Raw genomic sequence first — 15,577 nt, 5'->3', positions numbered from 1 at the left:
TAATTTATAGTCATTCAGTTACAGATAATGTGTTCTGTATATTCAATCTAATGTTCAGTGAATAATCTGATTCACACAGATACTGTCTCAGCAATCCACTAAGCTCTGAGTCCATGTCAGTTTGAGTATTTGTGTCCATTATCACAGTGGTGTCCACTGACATTTCATTCTTCCTCTTCCAGTTACCCAAACAACACTATACACCTACACTTTGCCAGACAGGCAACAACAGAATGAAGCTGATTGCATACTTCGTAATCAGAGGTGGAAGAGTGCTGTCTAGTCAACTACAACTGGATCTGGAGCTAATTTTGGATCAGATCATGAGCTCTTAATTGCAGAATTCTGGTTGAAACTGACAAAAGTAGCCAGAGCTATTCCATCTTAAAGATACAACCTTAATAGCATACCTTCTGATTATCCAGTAGAAGTCAAAAACACATTTAATGTATTAGAGTTAGAAGACACAACAGAAAAATACATTCCAAACATAAAGAATATCAAGAATGCCAGATGGTTACTGGATGAGGCATTGCAAATTGCAGATAAAAGAAAAAAAGCAAAAATCGAAATGGATGGATCAGTAATTTTTAAATTAAATACAAAGTTTCAGAAATTAGCCAGAAAAGAGAAGAATATTTTCTTAAATGAATAGTGCTAAGAGGTTGAAGAGGGTAGGAGAATGAGGAAGACAAGGGATCTTTACAAGAAAACTAAAGACATCAAAGGTGGAGATGCTGAGTTGCAGATAGGTACAACAAAAAGACCATCTCATTTGTGACAGTCTTTTTGTTGGGCCTACCTGTGACTCAGCATCGCCGCTATATGGTGAGTATCAACTTACCTTTTCATAATGCTGTTACATTCCATCCTGGATTTTCCACTGTTTGAAAGACATCAAAGGAAAATGCCAGGCAAAAATTGGAATGATTAAAGACAGAAATAGTAAAGATCTAACAGAAGCAGAGGACATTAAAGAAAGAAGGGCATAATATGTAGAAGATCTATATAAGAAAGAATTAGATGATGATGATGGAGTCAATGTGATTTTAGAAGCAGAGCAAGGTGTTTTAGAGATTGAGGTCAAGTCAAATGGGCCCTATGAAGTACTGTTAAAAACAAGGCTAGTGTACTTGGAATTCCTGCAGAAGTGTTCACACTCATTGGAAAGAATGCAGTGAAAGTGTTGCATTCAATATGTCAGAAAATATGCAGAACCCAACAGTGGCCAAAAGACTGGAAAATCTCAGTATTCATCCTGATTCCAAATAAGGGAATTTCTAAAGAATGTTCAAATCACTGAACAATTGCACTCCTCTCCCATGCTAGCGAAGTCATGCTTAAAATCTTACAAAATAGACTTCGCCAGTATATAGACTGAGAACTACCTGAAGAACAAGCTGGATTTTGTAAAGGAGGAGGGTCCAGAGATCCAATTGCTAACATACAATGGATTATGGAGAAGGCAAGATAATTCCAGAAAGGTGTGTATCTCTGCTTTATTGATTATGTTAAAGTCTCTGACTATGTTGACCACAACAAATTATGGGAAGTACTAAAAAACATGGGAGTACCAGATCACCTCATTTACCTCAAGTGGCATTTATACTCTGACCAAGAAACCATGGTGAGAACCATATATGGGGCAACTAAAAGGGTCAAGATTCAAAAAGGAGTACAGCAAGACTGCAGTATGTGGAGCACATTATGAGGAATGTCAGGTTAGATGAAGAAGAAATCAGAATTAAAATAGCTGGGATAAATAGAACCTTACATAAGCAGATGATGCCATACTAATGGCAGAAAATGAAGAACTGTTAAAAATCCTCTTACTGAAGGTGAAAGATGAGAATACAAAGTCTGGTCTAATGTCAAATATCACAAAAATGAAAGTTATGGCAACTACACATATCACTTCATGGCAAATACAAAGAGAAACAATGGAGGTAGTTTCTATGTTCAATTATCTCTGCTCCCAGATTGCTGCTGATGGTGATGCAGCCACGAAACCAAGAGACGTTTCTTACTTGGCAGAGAGGCAATGTCCAACCTTGTCAATGTTTTGAGGAGTAGAGAAATAAATTTAACAACAAAGATCTATATAATATTTGTTTTGGTCTTTTCAGTTGTGTGATGTATGGATGTGAGACCTGGACCATAAGGAAGGCTGAATGGTGTAGAATAAACACCTCTGAATTGTGCTGTTTGAGGAAGCTCCTTAACATTCCATGGACTTCAAAGAGAATGAATAGGTCAGTATTACAGCAAATAAAACCAAAGTGCTCTTTGGAAGGTCTGATTCTGAAACAAAAACTCACTTAGCTTGGGCACATTATGAAAAGACATGATCCACTGCAAAAGAAGTTAATGCTGGGGCATACTGAAGGCACAAAGAGAAGAGGGGGCAAAGGATGAGATGGACAGACAACATCACATAAGTAATGGATTTCAACATGGAAAGTCTGTGAGAGGAAGCAAGATCATGGAGGGTCGGAATTGGCTAAACGAATAGAGATAGAGATAGAGATAGAGATAGAGATAGAGAGAGAGAGAGAGAGAGAGAGAGAGAGAGAGAGAGAGAGAGAGAGAGAGAGAGAGGGGGGGGGGGAGGAGGGGAGGGGGGATGCATCCTATATGTGTTTTCTGTTTTCTTTAAAGTGTATCCTTATGTTTTCTTTAAAGTGTATCCATGTACATGCAAATGTCATATGATGTGCATGCCCAGAATGTAATCTTATCTAGCCGTGAGTAAAGCTGATGTGTTCTAAATATGTATCTTCACTGAAAAATATTGTAACCATAATAAACTTTCCACCAAGCCTCCTTAGAAACTTTATCATCACAATTTTATGTCAACACATTAGATAACAAGTACAGATATGTCATCAATATAATAAACTCTTCCAGAACAAAACACTTTTGGGAAGTTACCAACTGTGCACAGGCAGGGTGATGACTCCAGCGAGTGACCAAACAATGTAAATTGCCCTGAAGATGACCCCATTGTGGGTTGAAACCAGTTGGCGGCAAAATAAATAATGTGATTGTGACTGTGATTTTGAATAACTGATTATAAGTAAATTAATCGCTGTTTATCTCCATACAACTATGTTGTTAAAAACTTTTGGGAAATCTTAACAAGTGCATTTCAGTGCTCATTTCTTACGGCAGTGGAAGATGTTAGCATACTTGTACACAAAGCTATCTTTTAACTGGATGGCAGCTGGTGAAGCAAACTGAAATGACAAATGACCTCCAACTTTTTGACAAGGGCAATTAAGCCCAGTAGATGCCTGCAACATGTTTATCAAGATTACGTGAGTGCTGGATGTCACAAAAGCATCAATGTCTGACATGACTGTGGAAAACAAGGCTAATGAGAAAGATCATAACCAAAAAGTACTAGTACACAAAAACTAATCCTTACTGACAAAGGTCTTTGTGAATACAGAGAAAGCAAGCTGCACAACATTACGTGTGTTTCATACAAACAGAATGGGACTTCAGGCAGAAGTCAATGAACTGAAAATGGATTCTGAATCAGATAGCGTGTACTTCAGAGAACATCATATTCTATGGGAACAGATACAGATATGAATGGTGGGCTCCATGTGATTCCCAAGTCGAGCAGTGACCATAAACCATAAAATTATCAAATATGCAGCAACCAGTCGCAAAATCATGTTTTATTTATTCACTTTTGCAAATCGATTTCAACTGATTAACAGCCATCATTTGATGTTTAACCTCTGCTTAAGACAGTATTACTACTCAGAGCACATATTGGTTGATAGCACCAATGACGGCTATTAATCAGTTGAAATCGATTTGCAAAAGTGAATAAATAAAACATGATTTTGCGACTGGTTGCTGCATACTTGGTAATTTTAGATACAGATATATTCTCTTTATCTCTTTTTCCAGTACACTCTGCGTATGAGAGAACCCTAATTTATTCTGGAGAAAACAATCCTCTCAAACAGGCTGAACTTTTTAAAATTATTGCTGTGAAGAGATATTTTAGTGTGAAGTTAGCTAAATAAAAAGTTTAGTAATAGCATTTGCTGTTTTAACTTCAGAAATTTTGAAAGTACACTAACTTTTCTTTTTTAAGGGGGAGGGGTATGTATGAGGACTTTAATGTAGACTTGAGTATTCTCTGACAAAGATGAAGGGAAGAGCACATCTCCAAGTCCTCACTTGATTTGTTTTCCACAGTAATTTTCCCAACAATACTATACATAAGTAGCAGTGTAGTGCCGAAATTTCGTTAGTAGATAAGACCATTATGAAAGGTTACTAATAATCAGGTTATGGGGTACTGATCTTAGCAGTTGAAGATTTTAAGACAAAGGCTTTTCAACAGAAAATGTTATATATACTTTCACTGATCAAATGTTAAATGCTCTGAATTATCGAACGTCACCCATTGGGATATTTTGTGATCTCTCAAATGCTTTTGGCTTGTGAATCATGAAATTATTCTAGATAAGCATACGTATTGGGGTATGAGTGGGGCAGTGCATGAATGGTTCATATTTAACTGGAAGAATGCAGTAGGTTGAAATTAACGATACAGATAGTCTGCAATAATCAGAAGAGTAGTCAAACTGGGGAGGTATCAAGAATGGTGTCCCACAGGATTTTTTCTTGGGTCCCTTATTGTTTTTAAAATACATTAATGACTTGCCACTCTATATTCATGAAGATGCAAAGCTAGTTCTTCTTGCTGATGATCCAAGTATAGTACTCACACCCAATAAAGAAGAATTAGCTCAGGAAATTGTAAATAATGTCTTTCAGAAAATTATTAAGCAGCACTCTGCAAATGGGCTCTCAATAAATTTTGAGAAAACACAGTATATACAATTCTGTAGAGTACACAGCATAACACCATTGATAAAAAATAGACTTTGAATAGAAGTCTGCCGCTAAGGCAGAACATTCAAAATTTCTGGGTGTGTGCACTGATGAGAAATTGAATTGGAAGAAACACTAACAGTTTCACTCACTTATGCCATTAGGATTATGGCAAATTTTGGTGATGAACATGTCAGTAAATTAGCCTCCTATGCCTATTTTCATTCACTGTTTTCATATGGCATCATATTTTGGGGTAATTCATCATTAAGAGAAAAATTATTCATCACACAAAATTGTGTAATCAGAATAATAGCTGGAGACCACCCAAGATCACCTTGCAGACATTTATTTAAGGAACTCGTGATATTCACAGTATGTGCACAATACATATATTCGTTTATGAAATTCGTTAATAGCCCATCAACCGATGACCTCAGCAGTTTGGTCCCATAAGACCTTACCATTAATAACCCATCCCATTTCAAAAATAATAGTAAAGTGCATAGCTACAACACTAGAAGAAAGGATGACCTTCACTATTCTGGGTTAATCCTGACTTTGGCACAGAAAGGGGTGAATTATGCTGCCACAAAAATGTTTGGTCATTTGCCAAATAGCATTAAATGTTTCACAGATAGCCTAGCTGCATTTAAAAGCTAATTAAAAGAATTTCTGAATTACAACTCCTTCCACTCAATACATGAATTCTTATATATGAATGAGTAAGTGAAAAGAAAATCATGTAAAGAAGGCTTATGTTAAACTGACATTTTCCCTGTCATTACGAAATGTCATATTCATGATCTGTGAAACAAGTATTAACGTAATGTAATCAAATCAAGAAACTTGTTGCAACCTTGTGATATGGATTAATGACTGGAATTTAGCAGACAAGTCATCCCTTACTTTCGTACCCACAAGTCACATTCCACTCGCCCTACAGTTCCTTTAAATGGCTAAATTGCAACAGTGTTTATGTGAATAAGGACGTCATGTAAAATTCCTGCGGAATTAGTGAAAGTGGTGGTGCAGCATACAACACGATGTACTCGTATCCTGAAGGAGACATATTCACATTCCTGCCCAATCTATATAAACTAAGTTTTTCGTAATTTTCATATATCACTGTAGTGAATGCCATGATGGTTTCTTCAAAGTGTCCACTGCTGATTCCTTCCAACTCCCTCCCACATAATTGTGCAATGTAGGCTGGTTGTACCCCTCCAATGACTGCTGCCTCACTGGAACAACACACTAACTGTCCTTCCTTCCCTTCTTGTGCACATAAATCTTTATAGTAATTCATTCTAGGAGTGTGTGCACAGGACTTCATTACTATTTTTATTTGTCTGAAATCATTTAAGGAATGCACAAAAAACTTTAATCATTAAGGCTAGAGCAGAATGTGAATATCACCTCTTTCTAATATGTGTACATTGTATTACACACTGCAATAACCTGCTCATCTATTTGCAGAATTTCACAGTGATTAAGTGCTTCCTGCAGTGCAGACATTTCCCTCAATGAGACCACTATCTTTCACGCAACTCATTCTCAGTTCTGATTGTCACGTGGATAGTGAGCAGAGAATTGGACAAACTTTCTGCTTCTTCACTGGTAATGGAGTTAAATGGCTCATTGTGTGACAAATGACACAAGACACTGAGTGTATTCTGAAATTTCATGCATATGTACAACAGTCAGAGGTGTCCACTGCATATTAATTATGTTCAGTTTCATATTATCCATTTTTCAGATGGGAGGTAGTGGTTCCTGTAATTTATGGGTAACAATTATTTACATTTAACCACTTTAATAGCATTTATAATTTTCTTCTGCATGGGTGTATACAGCGTGCTTCGCAGGAAATGTTGCAAGATGAGGATGTTTAATGACTGTGCTCTCCACAATTATGTAGGGCATGTGATTTTTAAATTAATTACAATGACTTAATCACATATATTACTGGTGATGTGCTTGAGAATGGACTATGCTCAAAACCGGTAGTGTGAAAAATAAAAAAAAATAATACACAGTCTGGTGGGAAAATGTTGTTCTTCAATATAATTAAACTATGTATTTCAAGAGACAATATTCTCTTCATAAGGCTGTTGACAGTTTGTGGAAGATTTTGTATAAAATGAATATCCACAGTCCAAAGTGTTTTTTTTTTTATTTTATTTAATTGAATGCCACAAACTGAGTGTCAGCAACCTGATGATGACAGAATTCACTCTTGAAATGCAAGGATAAATTTTATCAGTACTATTATAGTGGCCAAATGCAAATAATTATTGCTGAATTATCTTCATCCATATGCAACAATCATTTCTATAATTACCTATGGTTATGAAATTACATCACATACAATATTCCAACAATAAATGAGAACAGTCTTAAAGTAGTGCATCACCACTGGCACTAACACTACAGAAACTCAAGAATGTTTAACTACTGTAAATATTAAGAGTGTGAACTTCTGCTGGAAATAAATCATGTGGGACATACAGAAGAACTGGTATTTTCAACAAAAACTTCATTTTAATATTATATGTTAAATTAGGTCTCAAACTATATATAACTGAATTATTACCACTTTGCTGGTCACCCAAGAAACTCTTCCATTGACTAAAATTTTGTTCCACTGCTGCAAAATTATGCCTCTTTCTTTCAGACGAGAGAAACATACACTTCTCAGGCGACGACAGGTCTTTGAGAGATTGCACAAGCTGTTGGACAAAAATTGGCATATGACAGACTGACCAATATACACGTTCTCGAAGTCTATTCTATCTTCTTCCTTTATAATACTACCACAGTGCCATCAAAATGTATTCAATTTCAGACTAATCTCTGTTACCAATATTGATTTTTTTTAAGTTTTGTTAAATTCTGACCAGCTTTAAACAGTCAGAAGACAAATACATTTTTCAGATGGTTAAAAATACTTTTTGCTCATTTAAATACAAATGAGAATATTTTAAAGAAATTTACTTTTAAATAAATCTTTTCTTAATTACTCTGTGTAATTATCTGTATGCTATGTGTGCATGTACAACCTCTAGGATAGCTTTGCACCCTATCTATATCCAGCTGATGCATGCAAGGCAGTTTAGACTCAACTTATTTTTACATGGTTACAACTCGCTGCTGTTCACCAGAATGAGAAATATATCATGTTTATATTATATTTCCTGCCATTTGTTTTTAATCCCATACTGTAGTAGATAGAAATGTTTTTCTTTTTCTTTTACTTCTATTGTAGATTCTGAAGATGTCTACTGTCTAGCTAAAATCGGTAATTCTGTTCAAAACAATTTGTGGTCAAGATAATAATACAAAAATTACATACATTTATGATAGCAGTCCAAATCGATGTTTTATGGGAAATTCAACTCAAATTATAATACCAGCAGAAGATTTCAACTTACCACCAACTATAGATTGGGAGACTCAAGTGATTATGGCATGTAGTAAGGAGAGGGAATTGTATGATATCTGTAGACTTCCTGTGTGTCCGTCTGGGTCACGTAAGTTCTCCACAATATTTTGGCAAATACAATCAGTGCAGTCTTCAGTTAATTCATAATGACTGATACTCTGCCCATGTCAGTGTCCTATATATGTTGACCATTATCACCTCCACAAATCTGTTCTGCTCCTATCACTACCTGTGCAACTGACCCAGTGGGTGGTGGTGGTGGTGGTGACCCCCAGCTTCTAACTGTGGTTTCCAATGTCCACAGTACTGTTGTGGGTTGCGCACCTCACTGTATGTCAATGATTTGCTCTTCTTTGACACAGTACAGGGTTACACCCCTGACTCAGTTGTAGGATGCTGTCTTTCTTAATTAGATCATCTCACCCTAGACCCTAACTTCAAATGGCTCCTTTGATCTTGCAGTCCCAGAAGGAAGGACGTTGCTCAGGTATCTTGGTTTTGTTGTAGTCTATAGTATGACCAGTTTTATACTACAGTCAGCCATGAGTGATTTGACAGTCTGGCATGACTCAGTGTGGTGTATATATTCATAGCACCTCTCTTCTAATTAGCAAATGCTTTTCCTATTGTATATCTTGTCACAATGGCTGTGGATTTGCCAGACCCTGGCTTGAGGAGGCTTAGGTCATCCATTACTGAACCTACCAATGTCAAAGTTAGGGGGTGGACTGAAATACACATTTGACACTGTGTTACTACAAGATTCTGCTTACTTTTCTGGAGGTATTTCCAACAAATAGGACACATGCTAGTGATTTGCAGTCCTCTTTATCTTTCTGCTGTTGTCTATGTATTAACTGTCTGAATGCATGCCATATCTCCTTAATGCTGTACACATTTCTACAGAATATTGTCTCAGCTCAGTGAAACACTATCTTTGTGGCAGATGGATCACACCCTGTGAACAAGTGTGTATACGAAATCTTCACGCTGGAAGTTGTGGTGACTGCTGGAAGCATGCAGATACAGATCAGTGTGTGTGGGCTTTCTGTACACACTGTGTCCTAATTTGCCTCCTGGTTTCTGGTTCAGAAGGTCAAGAAATAGCAGCACATTGACACCATCCTGTTCTGCTTCCATGGTAAACTATCTGTATGCTGGGGTGAAGCAAGTTGAGGTGATGGAGAAATTTATCAAAGCTGTCCCATCCATGTAGGCAAATGAAAAATGTGTCATTCATGTACTGGTCGAAACATGTTGGTTTTCATTGGACTTGCTCCACGGCCTTCTTCTCAAAATCTTCTATGAACAAGTTCGCCTCAACCAGTGACAGGGGACACCATATGGGGTGTTTCTGTTCATAATAATTTCCATTGAACAGAAAATAAGTTTAGATGAACAGAGTCTCCTCAGATTGGTCTCAAATTTCTTGCTTATTAGTTTCATGGAGTGCTTTAGTCTTGTGAAGAGGGACACTATGTCAAAACTCATCAACAAGTCACTATTACTGAGAAAAAAATTCTTGTACATTTTGCACAAAATGAATAGAATTTTGGATGTGATGTTGTCATTTTCCCACAGATGGACTCAGGAGACCTATCAGGTGTTTGGGCCAATACATATGTTGTTGCTGTGCTACTGCTAACTGCAGGCTGCACTGGGATGCCCTCTTTGTGGATGACAAGTACCATTCGAGAACCACCTAAGTGAATTATGATCAGCCTTACAGAGAGGACATCCAACGATCAGCAGCAATGCTGATGCCTGAGAAAGGACTGAACTTTGCCCCAACTCCAACATCGCTACCAATTGTGGAAATTATAAACAATGTGATACAAACCACCTGAATGGCCACACCACTGAAGAGAAACATTTCAATGGAGAAAGAGCAGCCTTCTGTGAGTTACATGACTGCCCAGAATTGGTCATCATGACAGCCGACAAAGGGAACTTATGTGTTACACAAAATTTATGAACTTCTAGGTGATGCATTGTGAAGGAAAATGTAAGGCAATTTGAGAAGTTGTTTCAAGAGAAAAATTACTGCAGTTCCTTGCAATACCTTCAATGTGAAAACAGTCAAGAAACTTTGGCCACAAGCTGCTGCTTCACCAACACTGTACGGACTGTCAAAAATTCACAATGAGGCAATCCCACTGCAACTGATAAGAAACAATATAGAAGCAACTACATATGGATTGGCTGAACACCTGACTGTTCTCCTGAGACCATTTATCGGAAAATGCCATCATCACATCAGAAATTCCATTCATTTTGTACTACATCTACAAGAAATTTTTCTTGATGACAGTGACCTGTTGGCGAGTTTTGACATAGTGTCCCCCTTCAACAGCCTACCCCTAAAGGACTCCATGGAATTGTAAGCAGGAAATTCAACACCAATATGAATGAGACACTTTGAGTTTGTGCTCATCTCAACTTACTTTCAGTTCAACAGAAATTATTATGAACAGATGGAAATCATCACCATGAGGTATCCTCTGTGGCTGGTTGTGGTGAATTTTTTCATAGATTTCGGGGAGAAGGTCCTCGAGTAAGCCCAACTAAAACCAACCTACTTCTACCATTATGTGGATGACATGTTTGTTGTTTGGTTGCTTCGATGGGGCAAATTTGGCTAATTTCTCCACCACCTCAACTTGTTTCACATCAACATTCAGTTCACCATGGAGGTGGAACAGGACAGTGTTGGCTCCCTCCTGTTTCTTGACATTCTGGTGGAAGAGAAACAAGATGGCAAATTGGACACAGTGAGCAAAGAAAGTTTACACAAATGAATCTGTACCTGCATCTCTCCAGCAGTCACCACAACTCCCAGCATGACGGCCTCTTACACACATTTGTTCACATGGTGTGATGTACCAGCCACAAAGACAGCCTTCCAACTGAACCAAAGCTACTGAAGACAACATTCCAAAGGAATGTGTACAGTAATAAGCAGATAAGGAGTGTGTTCAGGAAAGTAATAGGTATACAACCATGCAATGAAAATGAGGAATGCAAATCAGTAGCATGCATCCAGTTTGTTGGTAACACCTACACAAAAGCAAGCAGAATCTTCGAATGACAAAATGTAAAATATGTATTTCGCCCACCCCCTATCCTTGACAATAGTAAGTTCGGTAAAGGATGATCTAAGCCTCCATAAGACATGGGTCTACCAAATCTGCTGCCTACGCAACAAGGCATACGTTGGGGAAAGTGTTTGCAAATTAGTAGGGAGGTGCCATGAACACAGACATCACACTGAATTACACCAGACTACCAAATCAGACATGGCTGACTGCAATATAAAACTGGCCATACTACAGGCTATAACAAAACTAAGATAGGCAATCTTCCTCCTTCTGTGAGTGTATCATCAAAATGTCCACTGAAATTAGGGTCCAAGACAATCTAATTAACAAAAATAATGGCCTACAACAGGATCAGGTGTGGAACCCTGTACTGTGTCTACAAAAAGCAAAGTATTCCCACACAGTGAGGTCCACACCCTACGACAATACTGTGTACACTGGACCACAATTCACCATTTCACAGGTGGGCACCAGTACTCCCACCATCAGCACTCATTGCAGCAGCTGCACATATAACAATAGGAGCAAAGTGATGGAGGGAGTAATAGCCAACATATACAGGACACAGACATGGGCAGAGCAGCAGTCATCAGGAATCATCTGAAGATGGCTGAAAGTCTTTCTGCCAAAATAATGTAAAGAACTTACAATGCGAACCAGGTGGACACCCAAGAAATTTAAAATTTAGAAATATTCTGAAAGACTATCTGATGGCATACATCATATAAAATTTTTCTAAATGCCTTATCCTAAAATTACCTTGAGCAGTTAATCACAGGAGTGATTCAAAAAGCTAATATCTTAGATCTCCTGGTTAGCAACACTACCAAAATTTTCAATTCAGTTAACATAGAAAGAAGATTAGATGGGTAGATCACATAACTAATGAGGAAGTATTGAATAGGATTGGGGAGAAGAGAAGTTTGTGGCACAACTTGACCAGAAGAAGGGATCAGTTGGTAGGACATGTTCTGAGGCATCAAGGGATCACCAATTTAGTATTGGAGGGCAGCGTGGAGGGTAAAAATCGTAGAGGGAGACCAAGAGATGAATACACTAAGCAGATTCAGAAGGATGTAGGTTGCAGTAGGTACTGGGAGATGAAAAAGCTTGCACAGGATAGAGTAGCATGGAGAGCTGCATCAAACCAGTCTCAGGACTGAAGACCACAACAACAACATAACATAGAAAAGGGAATCCGTGGCCATAAGATCATTACAACACCACTGAATACTGATTTAAATAGAAATGAAAAAAAAGGTAGAAAGATATAGTGGCTTAGCAAGTGTGACAAGAAACAGATTTCAGATTATCTCAGCAGTCAACATGAACATATCAGTTCCAGCACTGATAATTTTGAGCATCAATGGACGAAGTTCAAGAATACTGTACAATATTCCTTGGACTGATATCTGCAGTCCAAAGTCATGAGGGATGGAAAAGATCCCACTGTGATTAAACAATCATGTTGGAAAGCTGATCTGCAAGCAAAGAGAGCTTCATTGGTGATTTAAACATAGCCAAAGCCTCATGGACAAACAGAAACTGCACAAAGCCAAAAGTAGTAAATGGAGAGCCGTGCATGCAGTGTACAACTTACTCAAAAACAAAATTCTATCAACCAATCTGACAGAAAATCCTACCAAGTTTTGGTCTTATGCTATGTCAGTAAATAGATCAAAGCCATATGTCCAGAGACTCTGTGACGATAATGGTACTGGAATGGAGGATGACAGAAAGAATGTTGAAATACTAAATTCCTTTCTCCAAATCAGTTACACTGATGAAGATTGTATTGCAGCTCCTTCTTTAAATCATTGCACCATTGTCAAAATAGCATTTGTCAAAACAAGTGACCAAGGGATAGAGAACTGACTGAAATTGCTCAACAGAAGAAAGGTGACTAGACCTGATGAGATACCTCCACAACACTATGTAGAGTAAGCAAAAGAACTTGCTCCTCTTCTAGCAGCAGTGTACCATAAATCACCCAAAGAGAAACACATTTCTAGTGATTGGAAAAAAGCACAAGTCATTCCTATTTTCAAGAAAGGTCTTTAAACAGACACACCAAAGTATAGGCCTACATCACTAACGTCTATAGCTGTAGAATTTCCGAGCATGTTTTAAACTAATGTACTATGACATTTCTAGAGATCAAAAATCTCTTCTGTAGGAATTAACATGGAACTGAAAACAATTATCGTGTGGAACCCAGCTTACTACGTTCATCCACAAGACCAAAAAGTCAGTAGATTTCAATGCTGAGTTTGATGCTGTGTTCCTTGACTTCCAGAAAATATTCAGTACAGTTCCACACTGCTGCCTAATGAACAAAATACTAGTATATGGAACATCAGACCAGGTGTGTAATTAAATTGAAGAGTTCTTACCAAACAGAACACAGCACATTACTCTTAATAAGCAGATCTTTTCACACATAAAAGTAACTTCAAGCATACCCTAAGGGAGTGTTACAGGACCATTACTTTTCACAATATATTAGAATGACCTTGTGGATAACACCAGGCAACGGCCTTGCCACAGTGGATACACTGGTTCCTGTGAGATCACCGAAGTTAAGCGCTGTTTGGCATGGCCTGCACTTGGATGGGTGACCATACAGCCGCCATGCACTGTTGCCATTTTTTTGGGGTGCACTAAGCCTCATGATGCCAATTGAGGAGCTACTCGACCAAATAGTAGCGGCTTTGGTCAAAAATACCACCATAACGATCGGGAGAGTGGTGTGCTGATCCCACCCCCTCCTATCCGCATCCTCCTCTGAGGATGACACGGCGGTCGGATGGTCCCGGTAGGCCACTCATGGCCTGAAGACGGAGTGCTTTTTGTGGATAACACCAGGAGTTTGATGAGGCTTTTTGCAAACACTGTTGCAAACTGAGAAGTTTAATGCTAGGAAATGGTAGTGAAATGCAGGAAGAACTGCAGGGGGTCAGTGCTTAGTGCAGGGATTGGCAGTTGATACTGAATAAATAAACATAATGTAATTAGCATAAATAAGTAGAAAGGTCTACTACTGTACAATTACACAATTGGGAACACTCACTGGAAGCAGTGACATCTATTAAATATTTCAGTATGCATAGAGAGTTATGTAAAGTGCAACAATGACATGAAATTAATCACAAGTAAGGCAGATGCCAGACTGAGATTCCTCCAGAAGTGCAGTCCACCCATGGAGGAGGTAGATTGTAAAAACCTCATTCAACCAATGCTTGAATGCTGCATGTCAGTCTGAACTCCTACCAGACAGGATAGATAAAGGAAACACAAGTAAAACCTATGAAGAGTAGCGTTTCTCACTAGAGGTTCATTTCTTAAGTGAAAAGGTGTCATAGAAATGCTCATCCAATTCCAGACGCTTACCAACAACCATTCTTCCTACAGACCATTCAAGGCTGGAACAGCAAAGGGGAAAAGTGACAGTGGTACATGAATTACTCTCAATCATCCATCATAAAGTGGCTTGCAGAGTACAGAGGCAGATGAAAAATAAAGTGACCAGTCCTGATATGTGAGCCCCATCTATAATTTACAGTCTCAACTTGAAAGTAATACCTACAATTGTACTTAAGTAATCACACTCATCAATTTTCCATACCTTGTGATTAAGCCCTATCTTCATTTTGTATCAGGTCTCTACTGTGTTAAAGCACCTACCCACTGTGGAGCTTTTAAATGATAAGTTAAAAGGTAGTTAAAGGAAAACGATTCCTAATGTCAGAAGATCTTCTGGATGAATGCAAGAAATTACACTGTGTCAAAGATATATGAGACACGTAACCCAAGAAGTAGTAGGGTTTGCTCTCTCTCTCTCTCTCTCTCTCTCTCTCTCTCTCTCTCTCTCTCTCTAAGGGAAGAATGATTATTGTGACTACTATTGTGACTACTTTTTTGATCACATTAGCACATGAAGAAATTCTGTGCCCTCACTAGAGAAATGTGCTTATGTGGTGGCAAAAATAGGAGGGAGGTGATTTGGTGTGCAAGCAATTCTATGTGCATGTGTAGGCATTTTGTATAAATTGGTGTACAACTGAAAACCTGCCCACTGTACACCCATGACTTAATAATTCATGTGATTGGTGCCATTAATCGTAGCTTTACATCATTTTGTACTACTTCCTCCACTTCTTGCTCACAATGGCTG

General features: G+C 38.2%; 1 protein-coding gene across 2 annotated transcripts in view; it reads right to left on the bottom strand.

Moving 5' to 3' along the window:
• LOC126470150 (F-box only protein 30-like) overlaps positions 1–15,577 on the bottom strand; it is an 85,655-nt gene that overhangs the window by 31,985 nt on the left and 38,093 nt on the right. For both annotated transcript variants that reach the window (XM_050097763.1, XM_050097765.1), the window contains exon 6: positions 7,457–7,592. In XM_050097763.1, coding sequence (XP_049953720.1) covers positions 7,457–7,592 — 136 coding nt within the window. The remainder of the gene's footprint in view (positions 1–7,456; positions 7,593–15,577) is intronic.

This window comes from Schistocerca serialis, chromosome 3 (genome assembly GCF_023864345.2).
Source record: "Schistocerca serialis cubense isolate TAMUIC-IGC-003099 chromosome 3, iqSchSeri2.2, whole genome shotgun sequence".
NCBI lineage: Eukaryota > Metazoa > Arthropoda > Insecta > Orthoptera > Acrididae > Schistocerca > Schistocerca serialis.
The sequence above is the reverse complement of the archived record's forward strand: the minus strand, read 5'-3'. Positions and strand labels throughout refer to the sequence as shown.